Source organism: Nomascus leucogenys, unplaced genomic scaffold (assembly GCF_006542625.1).
Source record: "Nomascus leucogenys isolate Asia unplaced genomic scaffold, Asia_NLE_v1 Super-Scaffold_258, whole genome shotgun sequence".
NCBI lineage: Eukaryota > Metazoa > Chordata > Mammalia > Primates > Hylobatidae > Nomascus > Nomascus leucogenys.
The window spans coordinates 4,341,140-4,361,731 of NW_022095769.1; the positions used below are offsets into that span (position 1 = coordinate 4,341,140).

At 46.2% G+C, this 20,592-nt stretch overlaps 2 protein-coding genes across 2 annotated transcripts in view; one reads left to right on the forward strand and one right to left on the reverse strand.

Annotated features, from left to right (window-relative positions):
- Positions 1 to 14,720, reverse strand: part of MYO19 (myosin XIX) — a 40,352-nt gene extending 25,632 nt beyond the window's left edge. Inside the window, 6 exon segments of the mRNA XM_030807970.1 lie at positions 4,540 to 4,653; positions 7,173 to 7,321; positions 7,685 to 7,823; positions 11,799 to 11,953; positions 13,234 to 13,385; positions 14,189 to 14,720. Coding sequence (XP_030663830.1) covers positions 4,540 to 4,653; positions 7,173 to 7,321; positions 7,685 to 7,823; positions 11,799 to 11,810 — 414 coding nt within the window. The 5' untranslated portion in view covers positions 11,811 to 11,953; positions 13,234 to 13,385; positions 14,189 to 14,720.
- On the forward strand, positions 14,058 to 18,623 carry PIGW (phosphatidylinositol glycan anchor biosynthesis class W). Its single transcript, XM_030807971.1, has 2 exons — positions 14,058 to 14,885; positions 16,367 to 18,623. The coding sequence occupies exon 2, from the start codon at positions 16,375 to 16,377 to the stop codon at positions 17,887 to 17,889; it is 1,515 nt and encodes a 504-aa protein (XP_030663831.1). The 5' UTR covers positions 14,058 to 14,885; positions 16,367 to 16,374; the 3' UTR covers positions 17,890 to 18,623.
- The last annotated feature ends 1,969 nt before the right edge of the window (positions 18,624 to 20,592 follow it).

Genomic DNA, 20,592 nt, shown 5'->3' on the forward strand with positions numbered 1-20,592 from the left:
ACTTAAGTAGTAAATATACTTCTTCCTTATGACTTTCTTAATTTCATTTCTCTGGTTTTATTGTAAGAATACAGTATATAAGACATATAATATACAAAATACGTACTGACTGTTATGTTATTTGTAAGGTTTCCAGTCAACAGTAGTTGATTAACTGCTGATTAGCAGTTAAATTATACGCAGATTTTCAATTGCGTGGGAAGTTGGTGCCCCTAACCTCTGCATTGTTCAGTGGCAAACCATTTGATACTGTACTACAGTTCTTGGATGCAATTTTCTCTTTGTTTTTCAATTTGGATAATTTCTATTCACCAACTGTCAAGTTCACTAATACATTCTTTTGCATGTCTGGTCTGTTGATATGCCCAAAGATTTATCATGTTTTAAATTTTTATCATCTCCATTTGATTCTTTATAGTTTCCACCTCTCTGCTGAAAGATTGGAGGAATCTTTTCTGGAGACACCAATAAGCTCACGAGAAAAGTTATGGCCGTTCAGGGTCCCACAAGTTTAAAAAGCTACTTACAGTGAGGCCCCATTGGTTGACAATCTTGTACATAAACACAGATTCTAATCAGTTGTTTAATGCCTTATTTTCAAATATGAACAGACACTTAAGGATCATTATTTCATAAGTCTCTTTTATGTGAAATGACAAATATCATAAATGTTAGAAAAAAACTAGAATGTAGAATTAAAATTTTTAACAAATATTCAAAGTTCCAAAGAATTGGAAGGTAAAGAAAAGAATATCTCTCAGAAGATTAAAAAAATAGAGAAAGGAGGATAGGCGAGAAAAATATGAATATTACACAACTAACCAAATTTCCTCACAGAAGTTCCAGAAGGAGAAAACAGGGGAAGAAATTATTAGATATAATGCAAAAATACTCTCCTGAACAAAAGGACATGAGTTTCCAAGTTAAAAAGACCCACACAAAGTACCCAGCATAATAAGTGAAGAAAGGCTATACCACAACACAGCACTGTGAATTTTAATACCTAAAAGCTTTGGGGGAAAAAAAAAAACACCATTATGGACTGGGACTCTCAACAGCAATATATGAAAATAAAACCTCGGCCAGGCACAGTGGCTCATGCCTGTAATCCCAGCACTTTGGGAGGCCAGAGTGGGCGGATCACGAGGTCAAGAGATCGAGATCATCCTGACCAACATGGTGAAACCCCATCTCTACTAAAAATACAAAAATTAGCTGGGTGTGGTGGTGCATGCCTGTAGTTCCAGCTACTCGGGAGTCTGAGGCAGGAGAATTGCTTGAACCCGGGAGGCGGAGGTTGCAGTAAGCCAAGATTGTGCCACTGCACTCCAGCCTGGCAACAGAGCAAGACTCTGTCTCAAAAAAAAAAAAAAAAAAAAAAAAGAAAAAAGAAAAAGAAAAAAGAAAAAAAAGTCTCTATATTCAGAAAGAAAATTATTTCTAACCTGGAATTATAAAACCCAGCCAAAATATCAATCAGATTTGAGGCAGAATAGATATTTTCAGATATGCAACAATTTGCCCTCCATGTATCTTGTTCAAGAAACTACTGAAGAATATGGTTTGGCCGGGCGTGGTGGCTCACGCCTGTAATCCCAGCACTTTGGGAGGCCGAGGCGGGTGGATCACGAAGTCAGGAGTTCAAGACCAGCCTGGCCAAGATAGTGAAACCCCGTCTCTACTAAAAATACAAAAATTAGCTGGGCATGATGGCAGGCACCTGTAATCCCAGCTACTCGGGAGGAGGCTGAGGCAGAGAACTGCTTGAATCCAGGAGGCGGAGGTTGCAGTGAGCCGAGATCACACCACTGCACTCCAGCCTAGGCGACAGTGCGAGACTTGGTCTCAAAAAAAAAAAAAAAAAAAAAAAAAAAAAAAAAAAAAAATATGGTTCATAAAAACAAAACAAGGCAGTAAATGAAGAAAAAGAAAGCCATGGAGACTAGGCGTGGTGGCTCATGCCTGTAAACCTACCATTTTGGGAGGCCAACTCAGGAAGATCACTTGAGGCCAGGAGTTCAAGACCAGCCTGGCCAACACGGCGAAACCCCACTCTACTAAAATATAAAAATTAGTTTGGCTGGGCATGGTGGCTCACGCCTGTAATCCCAGCACTTCGGGAGGCCAAGGCTAGTGGATCACGAGGTCAGGAGATCGAGACCATCCTGGCTAATGCGGTGAAACCCGTCTCTACTAAAAATACAAAAAATTAGCCAGGCATGGTGGCGGGCACCCGTAGTCCCAGCTACTCCCAGGAGAATGGTGTGAACCCGGAAGGCAGAAGTTGTAGTGAGGCGAGATCGCACCACTGCACTCCAGCCTGGGCAACAGAGTGAAACTCTGTCTCAGAAAAAAAACTTAGCTGGGTGTGGTGGTATGCATCTGTAATCCCAGCTACTCGGGAGGCTGAGGCATGAGAATTATTAGAACTGGGGAGGCAGAGGTTGCAGTGGGCTGAGATTGTGCCACTGCACTCCAGCCTGGGTGACAGAAACCCTGACTCAAAAAAAAACAAAAAACAAAAACAAAATAAAGAGAACGCTATGGGCTCCTGCCATGGGGGATTTATCCTAGGACAGATGGGCATCTGGGGATGTGCAGAGGCAAAGAAGCTTCCATGCAACAGTTGTGTGGCAGCAGCCCTCAGTAGCCACCAATCCAGATGGAAGAAAAGATGTGGTCTGAGAGCTCTAGGAAGGGTATCTCCAATGAAAGAAACTGATTTGCTTGCCAGTTTGACAGGTGTTTTCCAGATTTGGTGACAAGTCTGGTAATGAGTTAATAATGGTATATAAAAACTAAACGAGTGAAAAAATGGGGCAATTATTTATTATTTATTTCACTTGCCCCACTTTTTCTCTGGTTTAGTTTTTGTACACCACTATTAAACTAAACAGAGAAAACAGAGGGAAAATAAAAATTATGCAAGAATATATAGTATATTATATGGCTCTGCTGTGAATATACACATGACCATAACCATGTAAATACTGCTTATTAACTTAATTAGAAATTATGAAATAATTATATACAGAGTACGTATTTTGAGGGCAGGGAAATAAGGGTTAAATCCTCATCAAAGTAGGAAGTGAACAGATAAGGTCCAAAACCAAAAAGTCAGTAATAATATAAGCAGTAGTTTAAAAATATAGATGTAAACACCCAAATAAACTGATAAAAGATGTGCAAGTAACTGCATCTGGAGAGAAGGAACAAGGTTGAAAGATAAGGAGCAGGTTTGCTGTTTTTCTTTATAAGCCTTGTAGTATTGCTTGATTTTTTTAACTATGTAACTACATTACTATTTATTAAAAATAAATTTTTGAAAATATACCAGGCCCAGCCCAGGGCTATAGTGGCTGCTCAATAAAGGGTTACCAAGCTCTCTGGTTGGATGAGTCTTGGGCCAGGTTCAGCCTCAGTTCCCCAGAGCAATTCTGGGGACAAGGCTTCGTTGAGAAGCTGGACATAAGCCACTTCACTAGCCACCTTGATATAGCTCCTACAGATCCCCTCCTAACCCAAATCCAAGCCCTCATCCCTGAAACTTACTGTCTTTGTTTTCTTGTCTGTCTCTCTCAGCAGACTAAGTGCCCCCTGAAAGCTACATGTTGCATTATTCATCTCTGTTCCTCCCCCTGCCACCCCTCAGTGCCCAGCCAGAAGCCTAGAACCTGGCAAGTTCTCAGTGTTCAGCAATTCTCATATGTGAGTGAAGGCAGTAGGAGTTTATAGTCCAAAGAGTTCCTCATGAAGGTAAAAGTGTTGTGGAAAGGGCGAGGCAGCTGGGTGAGGCTTGTCAAGAAGGTGGCAAGGCCTTGGCCAAGTCTCCTTTGACTAGCTGTGCAACTCCCCACTCATCTGTATGCAACATCCTGTCTCACCTGTTGTGGTTTTGCTACCCAGAAGGCCACGTGGCCATACCAGGAGCTTCTGTCCTCCCCAACACCTGGCCCAATATACTGCCCTTGCCACCATGGGCAACCCAGAGGGTTCAGGTGGTCTACTCCAATAAACTCTTTCCCATAAGAACCCCAACTACTTTGGAGGAGCACTGCCACATGCAAAGCATGCCACCAGGTGCCATATGTACAGTGACTCATTTAACTCTCACAGAAGTCCTATGAGTCAGGTGTTGGTCCTCCCTTCCCTTCCATTTTACAAGTGGAAGAACTGAGAGCTTTGCAGAAGCTAAGTACTTTTCTGATGTGTTCTTAACCACTATGCTGGAATCCCCAGCAGCTGACTTTTGTCCCCAGAGACTTTCAATGAGAAAATAAGGCTTAGAAAGGAAGCTTCATTCCTATTTCACCCAGGGTGATGGCAGAGCTAGCAGTAGAGCCTGGACTGGAATCCTGTCTCTTGACTTCCAGCTCAGTGCTAGCCCATCATTGTGCACCAACCCCAGCCTCAGCCAGCAGCCTATCTGGGAATGATTAGGAAGCAAACAACTCCACAAGGAAGGCCAAGGAATGACCCCTGCCTCCCTGTCCACCCAGCCAGTCGTGAGTTGACAAGATGGGAAAGACGTCTTCCTACCTTTCCAGCACCACTCTCTCCACTGACAACAATAGACTGGTTGACTGGTTCAATCAGGCTCTTGACATTCCTGTAGGTCTGTTCACCCACAGTGAACACATGGGGCTTCAGTTTCTGGAACATCAAGGAATGAAAGGTCATGTGAGGGAATGCCTGTTTTTCAATGATGACTGAGCCAATGATGACTGAGATGGGGAGGCTGCCAATAGCAGTGGTGGGATGCTTCCTCCAGAAAAATTTTCTGGATGTCACAGTGTTAGGCCCAACTTTAGGACCCCTATGTTGGCTTTATCTACTCGTCTTCTCTCAGCCTAGAAGCAGTGCTAGCCTTGACCAGTTTATGACATTAACCCTTTATACTCCCATCTTATCTTGCTTTGTCTTATCCTTTTGCCTATTACTTCATATTACTATAATTTGCAATTTGCTAAGTTCTTAGAAAATACTGTCTAAGAAGTCTGTCCACTAATTGGAAATATAACTCTATTTTATAGATGAGGAATGTGAGGTTCAGAGGAGTTAAATAACCTTTCAAGGCCACCCAGCAAGTAAGTATATCCACGTGATTTAAATTCCAAAGCCACTGTTCTCCTTTTCTTCAACAACTATTAACTGTCTTCAATGTACTAGGCATCAATCAAGCTGGATGCTGAGGAAACATAGGGGACTACGACTTGGCTTTTACTTTTCAGGAGGCAGGGCAGACAGCAGACAGGGCTCTCAGGACAGACATCCCCTGGATTCTAACTGGATACCTCATCATGCACGAACTTCTGGAGGGCCACGCCATCTCTACAATGCCTAGCTAACCCAGCCAGCAGTGATCACTTACCCATAGCTTGCTGAGGGAGAAGGCAACTGTTCCATATGGCATCAGAGCCACTCCTCTCTACACCTGCCCTTGTCCCAGCCACCTATCACCTGGAGGGATACAAAGCCTCCAACTGTTGTCTCTGCCTCCTGCCTCACCTTCTTGAATCCAACTCCCAGAGTAATTACTCGTCTAGTGGGTTCTGTTCCCAGTTCCACCTCTACCTGGATGAAGACGCTCTGCAGATTCTCTCTGCCTGCTATGGTGCTTCAGACTCTTCACAAACAACCCTGGCTTTCTCGTCTTCCTGCTCTCATCTACTCCCTCTTGCCCCCAAGGCCTCTCTCCTGCCAGCAAGTTTTCTCTCACCTCTCCCTGAATGCATCATGCACTTTTACACCAACAAGCTCATTATCTGTCTGTACCTCCACCACCCCACCCCAAATAACTTATCCTTTTCTCAGTAAAAGAATAAGTTACTTTCCTCAGTAGAGATAAATATACGCTGAATTTTCCAGGGCAATCCTTATCGTGTATAATTTCATTCTTTTCTAAAAAGGTAGTTTTGCTGGACTCAGTGGCTCATGCCTATAATCTCAGCACTTTGGGAGGCTACGGCGGGTGGATCACTTGAGGTCAGGAGTTCGAGACCAGCGTGGCCAACATGGTGAAACCCCATCTCTACTAAAAATACAAAAATTAGCCAGGCATGGTGGTGGGCACCTGTAGTCCCAGCTACTCGGGAGGCTGAGGCACAAGAATCACTTGAACCCTGGAGGCAGAGGTTGAAGTGAGTCAAGATCGCACTACTGCGCTCCAGCCTGGGTGACAGGGAGAGACTCAGTCTCAAAATAAATAGGGCCAGGTGCGGTGGCTCACCCCTGTAATTCCAGCACTTTGGGAGGCCGCGGCGGGTGGATCACCTTATGTCAGGAGTTCGAGACCAGCCTGACCAATATGGAGAAACCCCATCTCTACTAAAAATACAAAATTAGCCAGGTGTGGTGGCATATGTAATCCCAGCTACTCAGGAGGCTGAAGCAGGAGAATTGCTTGAACTCAGGAGGTGGAGGTTGCAGTGAGCCCAGATCACACCATTGCACTCCAGCCTGGGCAATAAGAGTGAAACTCCGTCAGGCCGGGCGCGGTGGCTCACGCTTGTAATCCCAGCACTTTGGGAGGCCGAGGCGGGCGGATCACGAGGTCAGGAGATCGAGACCACAGTGAAACCCCGTCTCTACTAAAAATACAAAAAATTAGCCGGGCGTGGTGGCGGGCGCCTGTAGTCCCAGCTACTCGGAGAGGCTGAGGCAGGAGAATGGCGTGAACCCGGGAGGCGGAGCTTGCAGTGAGCCGAGATCGCGCCTCTGCACTCCAGCCTGGGTGACAGAGCGAGACTCCGTCTAAAAAAAAAAAAAAAAAAAAAAAAAAAGAGTGAAACTCCGTCTCAAAATAAATAAATAAATAATAAAAAAATAAAAAGGTAGTTTGCTAAATACACAAATATATAATACCTTTATAAATCCTTTCCTGTTAATAAAACCGCAAACAAGAAAAAAAAATCCTTTCTCTTATGTCTCTATTTTAGGTTCCAAACTCAGTTAAACAAATATTTATTTATTCCCTACTTTGCACCTTCTGTCCTGTAGTCAGTTCTTTACAGTTCAAAATTCTTGCAGCTCCTGTTGAGCAGGCCATGACACTAGCAGACTCTGAATGACCACATGGCTGGTGAATAGACGAATAAGGACAGGGGTAACTGCAAAGAGGTTTAGCGGGAGGTAGAGGAGCCCTGAGGCCACAGGCAGCGGCAGAGCCTTACCTGGGGCTGAGGCGCAGCATGGTACTCTCTCATTAGCTCGGGCGAGTAGAGCTGAGGAACAGGCTTGAAGGGGTTCAAGGCTACCAGGGTGCAGCCAGCATTGGTGTAGAATGTGTCTGCCATGTACCGGGCCTGCAGGCACCTCAGGACTGAGGCAGAAATGCCTTTAGCAAACTCGGCCTCAAATATAGTCAAACCCCACACACAGACACACATCTACTTAAGTAACAGCCCTCTTTCTGCAATTAGCCAAGAATCATTAAATCCCAGCAGCTCCCTGAAGAACAGATACAAGATCTAATTAAGACGAGCTCCAAATCTGAAGCAAAGCATGCCCTGGGGAGCCCAGGTGCAGCTGTCATGCTCCCTCGGGCGGAGGTCTGGACAGCCCACCTGGCTCCAGATCAGGAGTCCTGCCGACCTCCGTCTGACCTAGAGAAGCTGTGCTGACTACTCTCCTCACACCTCCAACCTCCTGGAGATGGTGCTCTTGAGGAATGGGAGGCCCATACCTGTCTCTAGTGTCACAGGATTCACTCTGGTGAGGTCATCCAGCTTGTACAGCAGGACCTCCCCACCCGGGAACTCCTGCAGGTCTTCTCTGAGGTACTCCCTGGCTTGGCCATCAGACCCCGGATTGTGGCCATTGACCTGGAAGAGATAACATGAAGGTGAGGCCAGATGCGGTGGCTCACACCTATAATCCCAGCATGATGGGAGGCCGAGGCGGGTGGGTCACAAGGTCAGGAGATCGAGACCATCCTGGCTAACACAGTGAAACCCCGTCTCTACTAAAAAAAAACACAAAAAATTAGCCGGGCATGGTGGCGGGCGCCTGTAGTCCCAGCTACCCAGAAGGCTGAGGCAGGAGAATGGCGTGAACCTGGGAGGCGGAGCTTGCAGTGAGCCGAGATCGTGCTCCAGCCTGGGCGACAGAGCAAGACTCCGTCTCAAAAAAAAAAAAAGAAAACCAAAAAACCAAAGAACATGAAGGCCATGACAGCTGGTACTCAGAACAGCTGGCAGCTACAGAAGGGTGGGAACCTGTATAGTAGAAGGAGACTCTGGTATCATAGTCTGGTTGGGTTCAAATTTCAGTTCTGCCTCTTACTAGCCCTGTGAGCCTGGGTAAGTTACCCTCTTTGAGTAAGTTTCTTTATTCATAAATAAAGGAAAATAAACTTAACTGACAGGGTTATTGGGAAGAAAAGCAAGAAGAGATATACAAAGCATTTAGTCAGTGCCTGGCATACAGCACATACTCAACAAATGCTATCTCTTCTGCCAAGAGCTCCGGCCACTTGGAAGTAGCACTTCCAGGCTACTAGCCTTATTAGAAATAAGGCTATAGGAACGTTGCAGAGGAAAAGAACCATGGGTTAGGCCTTTTTGGGAAGAGACAGTTCAGCTTTTGATGTAAAACAGCTGTACCTTCCGAGAGAGGTGGCCCCATGTCTTCATCACCTTCCTTTTGTGGCTTAAATTTAGGCTGGCTAATGAATTGGTTCCCTTGGCCGGAGTCTGCTTGAGGGAAAGCCTGGCTCAGAAGGCTGTCTGAGGTCAAGAATAGGCACCAAGGGAACCGGTCCTTTCTCCTTCTCCCTTGCCTATCTTTTTTTTTTTTTTCCTTTCTTTTTTAAGAGATGGAGTCTTGCTCTGCTAACCGGGCTGCAGTGCAGTGGCGTGATCATAGCTCACTGCAGCCTCCAACTCCTGAGCTCAAGTGATCCTTCTGCCTCAGCTTCCCAAGTAATTGGGACTAGAGGCATGAGTCACCCTATCTTCCTTTGCCCATCCTTGATGTCAACCCTTTCCACATGTATCATCCCTCCACTTCCTCCCGTGGTCCCATTTCTCCTACTGTCTCCTTTGGGGATGCAGGAAATATAGAGTGGGGGTTGAAGACAGGTATCTTGCTGAAATGTGCTTTTGAAAGAAGAGGTCTGTGATACAACAGGTGAATTTCCAATAAGAATGGTGAGCCTAAAATTTCAAACCTCTCATAGAAATAAGCCATGGTGGCAAGTTTCCTCCAAGAGGCCCAGTAATGCATTTCTTCCAAAACCGTTGCCTGTTCTCTGAACTTTGGGCCCACTATAATGCACAAGGTAGGCTCTTTGCCTCCAGAGTAACTGCTGAGGTCAGAGCACAGCTATATCTATGCATATCCCTCTGCTTTTATGAAGGGAAAAAAAGAAACACCACCACACAAACCACTCACAAACACAGACACAATTTATGAAGAGTTCTGATCCAACCAGAGAGGCATCTGAGTATAGTGATGAAGTACCTGGACTTGGAAGTTAGTTGTCTGGCTTTGAATCCTGATTCTACCTCTTACAGTTATATACTCTTATGTTAATTTCTTAATCTCTTTGTGCCTCAATTCTCCTCATCTGGTCCCTGTAATCCCAGCTACTTGGGAGGCTGAGGTAGAAGAACCACTTGGGCCTAAAAGTTCGAGGCTGCAATGAGTTATGATCGTACCACTGCACTCTAGCCTGGCCAACAGAGCAACACCTTGTCTCTAAAGTAAAAAATAAAAATAGAAAAATTTCCAGCTGGCCATAGTGGCTCAAGCCTGTAATCCCAGCACTTAGGGAGACCAAGGTGACCCTGTCTCTATAAAAAATATTTAAAAATTAGCTGGGCATTATGGGATGTGCCTGTAACCCCAGCTATTCTAGAGGCAGGACGGTTGCTTCAGCCCAGGAGGTTGAGGCTTCAGTGAGCTATGGTGATATCACTGCACTGGGCGACAAAGTGAGACCCTGTCTCTAAAAAATTTTTTAAAGTTCTTTTCCGTAAAATGGGATAATGGTACCTACCTCACAGATACTCACAAGCACATAAACACATGAAGGATTTAGAAAGGCCATCTGGAATCTGCCAAAAAGGGTTAGCTATTCTTCTTCTACAAGTGGCTTTTGTATTTTTTTTTTTCGAGATGGAGTCTCGCTCTATCGCCCAGACTGGAGTGCAGTGGCACAATCTCGGCTCACTGCAACCTCTGTCTCCCAGGTTCAAGTGATTCTCATGCCTCAGCCACCCAAGTAACTGGGATCACAGGCATGCACCACCATACCTGGCTAATTTTTGTATTTTTAGTAGAAATGGTGTTTTGCCATGTTGGCCAGACTGGTCTCGAACTCCTGGCCTCAGGTGATCTGCCTGCCTCGACCTCCCAAAGTATTGGGATTACACGCATGAGCCACCGTGCCTGGCCTTATTTATTTATTTATTTACTTAAGAGACAGGGTCTCACGGCTGGGTGCTGTGGCTCACGCCTGTAAAAGCACTTTGGGAGGCCAAGGCAGACGCATCACCTGAGGTCAGGAGTTTGAGACCAGCCTTGTCAACAGAGTGAGACGCCATCTCTAAAATAAAAATAAATAAATAAATAAAAATTATTAAAAAAAAATTGGAGGCCGGCTGCAGTGGCTCACACCTGTAGTCCCAGCACTTTGGGAGGCCGAGGTGGGTGGATCACGAAGTCAGGAGATCGAGACCATCTTGGCTAACATGGTGAAACCCCATCTCTACTAAAAAATACAAAAAATTAGCCAGGCGTGGTGGCTGGCGCCTGTAGTCCCAACTACTTGGGAGGCTGAGGCAGGAGAATGGCATGAACCTGGGAGGCAGAGCTTGCAGTGAGCCAAGATCGCGCCACTGCATTCCAGCCTGGGTGATAGAGCAAGACTCCATGTCAAAAAAAAAAAAAAAAAAAAGCCCAGAGCAGTCAACTGTTTTGCCCACTTCTTACCTTCAAACCTGTTCCAGGAGCCATATGGCTGGAAGGTCAAGCTGCGGTGTCTACTATGGCTCCTTTAAGGCTGGCAGGCCCCACACCTGGCTGCTACCTTGCTGAGTTCAGGCACTTACCTACCCAAGACTCCACTAGACTCTGAGCTCCTTGAGGGCAAGCACCACCCTCAACATCTGCCTCAGCCCAGTACCTGGCAACACTTGGTAAAATAAAAAGTCAGCAAATAAGTACTGGCAGTCTCTTAGGACCAAGAGCTACATATGAAGGATGATATAGGTATGAGATAGAGCTCCACTGTAAAGCGTGATTTGGAATCCTACAGGCCTGGGGCAACAGTAGCCTTTTCAGAGAGGCAGAGACATGGGGATCATGTAACCCATGATCCACTCATTAGAATCCTTCTATATTTCCTCATAAATAGTCTCCTACATTTCTGCACAGGCTGACCTCTTTGCCTGGAGTGCTTATTTTCCTTCTCCAAGTGGCTAATTCTTTCTTGTTCTTTAAGGCTTAGCTTCAAGGAACACATCCTCTTGGAAGCCCCAGGCTTCTACTATGCCTCAACAATTCAGGTGGCAGGGACATCTCTCAGGACTTCTGCAGAATCCCCAAAGTGCCCTAAGGATTCCCTTACCCATCCCACCTTACCTATCCCAAAGAAAGGAGCTAAAAACCACAAGACAGATTCAAATTAGGCTATCAGGAAGAGTTTCTTGATGATGAGTAAAAGGCACTGGAGAGACAATTTGAGGAGAGAAAAGAAAGACCTTTAAGGGGGCTTTCCCTTCCTTCCAGGTTAGAGCTAGCAAAAGATGCTGCAGGTGCTTGAGGGCCTGGGTTATCTAAGGTTGAGGTTTTACCTGCTGGAGCATCCTCCTTCAAAGTGGTCAGTCAGGGTTCCGGGTTGCAGGAGGTACAAGGAGTACTATCCACCTAGTCATGGGACCATGGGCTGGGGTATGGTTCCAACAAAGGGCTCAGTTCTGGAGGAATCTCAGATGAGTCACTCCAGAGCCTGTGGCATGAGAGAAAAGACAAGGACCACACACAGGTGAGGGCTTTTCTGGGGTAACTCACTCACTCCTTCCCACCTAGCAGAAGCAACCAAAATGAGATGCAAGGCAGGCCTGGGCAGAGAGTGAGCCTGTCCTTTCCCTTGCCAATTAGGAGACAGGAAAACTTTTATGAGAGCCTCAGAGGCTCCCTGGGCCAGTTTTATTACAGGGTTAGCGTTTGGGTTGGGGTGGGGCTGCAAACCCTCTGGGTCAGTGTGCCATGGAGGAGGAATAAGACACTGGGGAGACAGAGAAGCCTTGTGCCCTATCCTCTACACTAGACAGAAATATCCTATTTCAGTGTAGCCAGTCGTTGGTGGGGAAGAGAGGCTGGAGTCATCTCTTGCTGCTCCAGGAAAAGTGTGGTGTGGTAGTTTATATCATAGTTCAACCACTCACTGGGTGTGTGATCCTGGGTCAGGCACATCACCTACCTCAATTTCTTACCTTGAAAATGCGGACAGTTAAATCTGCCTCATAAGGAGTGGTTGTGAAGGTCAATGAGGTCATGGTTTGACAGCACCACACAAAGTACGAATCTGAGTATTCACTCAGAGGATAAACACTGTTAGCACTACGAATAAGGGTTGATGATCCATTTGGGAGCACTAATCAGGTGAACAGTCCAGTGTCAACTTCAAGAAGGTGAGGATTTCAGGGAGCTGAATCCATCTAGGAGGTGGGGTGTTGTGAGGTTGGGCTTAAGCCAATCTTTGAAGAATGGTTAAGTGACCCTCAGACTTGGAATTTTCTAAGCCTTGGTACCACCCCTAGCAAGGAGAGATGAGGCTGAGGGTGAGGCGTGCCTGCAATGGATTAACCCTGGTGGAGACTTTCTTGAGGCTCTGAATACATCAAGTCTTTAAAGAACCCAGGAATAGGGACTTCCATAGAAGCTGGAAAAAGGACAATTTAGGCGGAAACAGGCATCAGGACTGTGCTGGACCACGAAAGGTGTGGTGCTACAGCCCTAGAAGATCCTGACCCTGGACACTGACTGTACCCCATCCAAGGGACAGCCATGCAGAGGGCTCCAGAAAACAAAGCTCTTTCAACTGGGAACTCATCTCAAGCAATAGGTCCAGAGGGGCAGCACAACAGGTTTGGGGTTTGAATCCAAAACCCAAGGCCCCTGGCACAGAACCCAAGAACTAAGCCTCACTCTGTTTCCTCGTTTACAAAACGGAGTGATAACATCCAGATCTCACAGGGCTAAATGAAGCGTTAAAGGGGCTGATACCTGTGAGAGCGCTCTGCAAATGTTATTACGATGCAGCATCAGCTCCCAGCTGGAGTCCAGTGAGATTAGAGCAGTTTTCTCCAGTTCTCCCAGCTCCTGCTCCAGTCGGTTTCGCGGTTACCAGCCAAGAATTTCTGGAAAGGGTGTGACCACTGTGGGCAGAAGGGAGACGGTAATGAGTAAATGGAACACCGAATCAAGGCAAGTGGCAACCTGATCACCAGTCCCTCCCTCTCAGACTCAGTTTCTTTCTGGGCATGGAGGACAGTGGGAGGGCAGACGCTGAGAAGCGAGGGGTAAGGGTCTCATGAGTTCAGCTGGCTCCGCCTCCAGGTTTCCGGCGGGAACCGGGGACTCCTGGTCCCGGCGGGCGTCGTGCCGCAAACCCAGGGCTGGGATGCCGTTCCGGAAGCACCTGGCACGGGGAGAGTATGTCCTTCCCAGGAAGGTGGACGTGACCCCAGCCAAGGGCGCAGCTGCCCTGACACCTCCCGCGACCAGCCGCCCCCTCCCGGGGTCCTGAGCTGAGCGAAGAGTGGAGCAAGGACCCTCTCCTCACCCAGGCCGCCCCCTGCCGGCCAGGTGGAAAGGTGGAGAGTGATCAAGAAAGGCTTCTGTTTCAAGCAAGAGCCAAGAGCTGGGCTACCCCCTCGTGAGACACAAGAGGGTCAAAAGGAAAAGGGAAAAAGGAGGGAAACGGCGCTTTGGAAGGAGAGGTGGAGACGCCTCCTTCTTCCTCAGCGCTGCGGGGCAAACTGGCCTCCCAGGCCCCTTCCGCGTCTAAAGGGCTTCAGATATGGGCTCGGGTTGACACTCACCAGTCCCACGGCCCGAGCCGCCGTGCTTAGGACCCCGCCCGGCCAGACTGGAAAGCAGCGGGCCAGGTCAGGCGGCGGGAAGAACACGGGCAGGGGAGAAAAGAGGAGGAGCAGGAGCGAGCAGTGAGGAGAGGAACCTGGGACCGCCGAACCGCACCCCTTCGGCTGCGGCACTGGCTAAATGGCCGGGGGTCGGCCGGCTCCTCCCCGGGGGCGGGGCGCGCATTCGCGGCGCGGGGCGCACGTGGCTTGGCCGGGACGCCGGGTCTGGCTTGCGGGCTCCATCTACGGTGAGATGTTTTGCGACCCTGGGGTAAAATGAGGGTAAAGCGGCAGCTTCCCACGTCCTGGGGAAGAAGCGCGGAAGCACGGTTTCCTGGGCCTTCGGGCGCCCCCAGGGCTGGGGGTCTTTCAGTAGAGGTCGCCACGGCGGAGTCTTGTGCCGGTCCGGCGGACCCATTACCCTGATAGGGCCTCGCCGTGAGGTCTGAGGGCCTGTGTGAGGTGCGTGGCGCGCCGTTTCCTCTCCAGGCGCTCCTCTCAGGGCTGCAACCCTAGAATATCTGGCCTGCACCAGCCCAAAGGACATAAAGACAGGAGTGGGTAGCCCACGGGACACGGGGACGAGCACCATGATGGGCGGAGACGCGCGGAATCGGCCGACTCGGAAGTGCCACCTGCCTGCGTCGGCCGGAAGTGCCGCGCGGGAGGCGGAAGCGCCGCGCGGGAGGCGGAAGCGGCTGGTTCCCCCGTGGTTTGGCGGGTGCAGCGGCAGTCCTGCGGCCCTGCCCACGTAGACTGCTGGGGGCACCGGCACCATTTGGAGCACGTGAGGTATACGGGCAGGGCGCGGCCAGGTCGGGTGTCTGTTAGGAAAAAGACTTTTTATTTTTATGTTTATTTTTTAAGAGACGGAGTCTCGCTTTGTCGCCCAGGTAGGAGTGCAGTGGCGCGATCTCGGCTCACTGCTGCCTTCAACCTCCGGGCTCAAGCGATCCTGCCGCCTCAGCCTGGCGAGTGGCTGGGATTACAGGCGCGCTCAGCTAATTTTTAATTTCTCTTTTTTTTTTTCACTCCTGGCCTTAAGCGATCCTTTCTCCTCCCAAAGCGCTAGGATTGCAGGCATGAGCCACTTCTCTCGGCTAGGACTTTTATTTTTAATGGGCAACTGATTTGAGTTGGTTACTGTGAGGTACTGTCACAGGTTCCAGACAGGCCATAATGCATGCATGCATTCACTTACTTATTCAGCTCATGGTACACTGAGAAACTCTAGGTTCATGTTTGACCAACAAACGTGTTCTTCCAGTATGCCGTTTTTCAATGATGTGTGGCATTCAGAGGTGTTTTACAACCCTTAATAAAAGAGCAACTAACACTAGTATGTGCCGTAGATCCATTCTTAACGCTCCCATTGTACCTACTTCTATCCTAACCTGAAAACATAGCTGTCTGTAAATGAGGAAAGGAGCAGCCTGGGGATCCAGAAATCACTGCAGGGGTCACGTTTTGTACCGAGGCAGTAGGTTTGGAGAGGCTCTGAATTGGAACCAAGGCCCCCAACTTCAAAATGTACTTGGCCCCTAGTCTTTGAATTTGCTTTAAAGTCATTAGTAAAGTCTATTCAATTTTCACCAAAGAATCTTCATGATACGTACTGTGCTCCATAATAGAAATTCCCATCTGCCTATGATGCCATTCTCACAGTTTATATCCCAAATTCGCTTTGTTTTCCTTTGCTTTTTCTTCTTTTTTTTTTTTTTTTGAGATGGAGTCTCACTCTGTGGCCCAGGCTGGAGTGCAATGGCTCACTCCAACCTCCGCTTCCCCCGTTCAAGCGATTCTCCTGCCTCAGCCTCTCAAGTAGCTGGGATTACAGGCGGGTGCCATCACGCCTGGCTAATTTTTGTATTTTTAGTAGAGACGGGGTTTCACCATGTTGACCAGGCTGGTCTCGAACTCCTGACCTCAGGTGATCCTCCCACCTCGGCCTCCCAAAGTGCTAGGATTACAGGTGTGAGCCACTGTGCCTGGCCCCAAATTCACTTTCTTTGTGAGTCTGTCTCATATAGGGAATAGCTGAAGCTTTGTAACCAATAATTTCATACTATTAGTATGATATTTCTATCTGAACACATTAGTGTTAAGCTTCTTCCCACAATCCTTGGAAGGGGAATCACAAATCCTAGATGAACTCATTAGGGCCCAAAGTTCTGCTCTGAAATCTAGTAATAAGAGTAAAATTAAGCCAGGTATGCTAATTACACAAGAATGTTGCTTTTCACAAATCCATTCTTTTGCTCTTGCTTTCACAGGAAGAAAAATGTCTCAAAAGCAGATGAAGGAAGCTTTTGTCAGTAACCTCAGTGGAACCACCGTGCTGGAAATCACCCAGGGATTGTGCTTTCCTGCATTCTGTATCCTGTGCAGAGGGTTCCTGATCATCTTCTCACAGTACTTGTGTTCTTTTTCACATACCTGGAAAACTAGATTCTTCGTTGACTTTGTTGTCGTAATAGTTCCCATGGTAGCCACTTTGACCATTTGGGCTTCATTTATCTTCCTTGAGCTCCTCGGTGTAATTATCTTTGGGGCAGGGCTGTTGTATCAAATATACCGAAGGAGGACCTGCTATGCCAGACTGCCTTTCCTAAAAATCCTTGAAAAATTCTTGAACATCAGTCTAGAATCAGAATACATTCCAGCCATCTCCTGTTTCCGTGTAATTACCAGTGCATTTACTGCTATTGCTATTTTGGCTGTGGACTTCCCACTTTTTCCCAGAAGATTTGCCAAAACTGAGCTCTATGGGACAGGAGCAATGGATTTTGGAGTAGGTGGCTTTGTTTTTGGGTCTGCAATGGTTTGTCTAGAGGTCAGGAGGAGAAAATATATGGAAGGGTCCAAATTGCGTTACTTTACAAACTCGTTGTACTCTGTTTGGCCACTAGTCTTCCTAGGAATCGGACGATTAGCCATTATAAAATCAATAGGCTATCAGGAACATTTAACTGAGTATGGAGTTCACTGGAACTTTTTCTTTACCATAATAGTTGTGAAATTGATAACACCACTGCTTTTGATTATTTTTCCCCTAAATAAGCCTTGGATTATTGCCCTCAGCATTACTGTACTGTACCAGCTAGCCCTTGACTTTACCTCACTGAAGAGGTTAATATTATATGGCACTGATGGTAGTGGCACACGGGTTGGTATATTAAACGCCAACCGCGAAGGAATAATCTCTACCCTGGGGTATGTGGCAATACACATGGCTGGTGTGCAAACAGGGTTATATGTGCATAAGAACCGATCACATATCAAAGACTTGATAAAAGTAGCCTGTTTTCTTTTACTGGCAGCTATTAGCCTCTTCATATCTCTTTACGTAGTTAAAGTAAATGTAGAAGCAGTATCTCGAAGAATGGCAAATTTAGCCTTTTGTATTTGGATAGTTGCTTCTAGCCTGATCCTTCTTAGTAGTTTATTACTAGGTGATATAATTTTGAGTTTTGCCAAATTTCTAATTAAAGGAGCTCTAGTACCATGTTCTTGGAAACTTATCCAGTCACCTGTTACAACTAAAAAGCATTCAGAATCTCTAGTCCTTGAAGCTGAAAGAATGGAACCCAGTCTTTGTTTAATCACAGCTCTAAACAGAAAACAGTTAGTATTTTTCTTGCTGTCAAATATAACAACTGGCCTGATCAACCTGATGGTAGATACATTACACAGCAGTACCTTGTGGGCCTTATTTGTGGTCAATCTCTATATGTTTTCCAACTGTTTAATTGTATATGTACTATATTTGCAAGATAAGACTATACAATTTTGGTGATCAGCAGGGGTAGGATATATAAGTATTTGGGCAATATTTAATGAGGAATATTAATTGTAAAGAAATTGTGCTTTTGGCAACAGTGTTAACCATATTTTATTATAAAATAGTTTCAGTCCTCTAAACAGTAGTGATGCTTAATTTTTTTTTTTTTTTTTGAGACAGAGTTTCCGTCTGTTGCCCAGACTGGAGTGTAGTGGTGCCATCTCAGCTCACTGCAACCTCCACCTCGCAGGTTCAAGCAATTCTCCTGCCTCAGTCTCCTGAGTAGCTGGCACTGTAGGCGTGTACCACCATGCCCAGCTAATTTTTGTATTTTTAGTAGAGATAGGGTTTTGCCATATTGGCCAGGCTGGTTTCAAACTCCTGAACTCAAGTGATACACCCACCTTGGCCTCCCAAAGTGCTGGGATTATGGGTGTGAGCCACCACACCGCGCCAATGCTTAATATTTTAATTATCTCAACAACAAAACCAAGAAGAAACAAAGCCTTGTGACTTGTTAGAATGTATTAAGTAGTATTTTAAAGAAACCTTATAGTTATGACATTGAAAGACTGTTGGGGTAGGGGGAGGAAGATTTTTACTTTCCATCTTAATGTAACCTTATGCTATTCTGTATTTTTATTGTATATTGCTTTTACAATAAATATAAAATGAAATGTTTATGTTGACATTTCAGTGTGAACTGTGGATTGTCAATATTTGTTTATTGCTCAATTTAAATTTTTGAATAAAACCTAGGACTAAGAAGCAAGTGTTTAAAATCAAATACTCCAGTGTGCAGATGGATGGATAAAAAAAGAAAAATTTTAAAAATAATTACTTATATACTATGAAGTCAGACAGTTAAATGCACCAAAGAACAGACAGAAGACTGGGCATGGTGACTCATGCCTGTAATCCTAGCACTTTGGGAGGCTGAGGTGGGAGGATCACTTGGGCCCAGGAGTTCAAGACCATCCTGGGAAATATAGTGAGGCCCTGTCTACAAAAAAAAGACTGAATTGGATGTTGCATTATATACATTTATACACATAATAATTATGAGACAAAGTTTTGCTTTGGGATTAATTCATCTTTTAGCCTACCCTATACTAGGGATTTAAGAAGCACAGCACAAATTTCCTGATACCTCAGAGCTTGCAATCTAGTGGAGGAAATAGACATTAAACATCTATTGTGAAATGCTAAGTTATGAGGAAAAAGCATAGGTTGTCCAGAGTGTCAAATCAAGAACTGACCTAGTAAGGCGTCAAGTTTTCCCCACAGATGTTTTTGAGCTAGAGCTGATTAGTAGGATGAGGAGTTATAAAGTCTTATGTGTCTGGGTGTCGGGGGGCAAATGGCAGAGAACATTATAGATGGATGACTCCCTCAGCAAAAGTCCTACGTTGGGAGGGCACCAAGCACATAATGGAATTGAAAGAAGGCTGAACACAGTAAAAGGAAGAGCACGGGCAGAAAGCTGGAGAGGCAGGCAGGGGCCACATCAGGCATCCTCGTCTACCATGCTAAGGGAAAGGAGAACCAATAAGAAAGATGAGAGTCATCAAGTACCCAGTGTAATTTAATAAAACTATGGCTAAATTAAGGTTTAATTTAATTTAAATTTTTAAAAAATAGAGATGGGGTTGCCCAGGCTGGTCTCAAATTCCTGGCCTCAAGTGATCCTCCCATTACAGCCTCCCAAAGTGCTGGGATTACAGGCGTCGTGATCCTGGCCTATAATAACATTTAATATTCTACTGTCTTTTTTTTTTTTTTTTTTTTTTTTTTTTTTTGAGATGGAGTCTTGCTCTGTCTCCCAGGCTGGTGTGCAGTGGCACAGTCTTGGCGCACTACAACCTCTGCCTCCCAGGTTCGAGCGATTCTCCTGCCTCAGCCTCCGGAGGAGCTGGGATTACAGGCAAGTGCCACTTTGCCTGGCTAATTTTTGTATTTTTAGTAGAGATGAGGTTTCACCATGTTGGCCAGGCCTGTCTTGAACTCCTGACCTCAAGTGATCAGCCTGCCTTGGTCTCCCAAAGTGCTGGGAATATAGGCATGAGCCACCGCGCCCGGCCAGGTGTGTTTATTTTTGACAGATAAAACAGAACTTCCCAGTGTCAGCTCATGAAAAAGAAAACCCAATCCACAGATGCTCCTCAGATTTAGGTCACTATGGTGATTTAAATAACATTCTGTGGCCATAGATTGTCTTACCACATAAAACAATGTGGTTATTATAATGAAACAACAAAAGGTCTTCTAATCAACTATCATTTTCCTTGCAACTATCAATTTTTGAGGGCAGAGAAGGGAGAGGGAAAGATAACAAAGTGAGGAGTAAGAAGAACATAATCTATCTAGGACCTCAGCCTATCTATGCCCTTCAGAAAGTGACTCACTCCCATAATTTTAATTTTTTTTTTTTTTGAGATGCAGTATTGCTCTGTTGCCCAGGCTAGAGTGCAGTGGCACGATCTCCTGCCTCTGCCTCCCGAGTAGCTGTGACTACAGGTGCCCGCCACCATGCCTGGCTAATTTTTTGTATTTTTATTAGAGACGGGGTTTCACCGTGTTAGCCAGGATGGTCTGGATCTCCTGACCTCGTGATCCGCCTGCCTTGGCCTCCCAAAGTGCTGGGATTACAGGCGCAAGCCACCGCACCTGGCTAATTTTAATTTTACACAATTATAAACTGGGGATGTCTACTACACA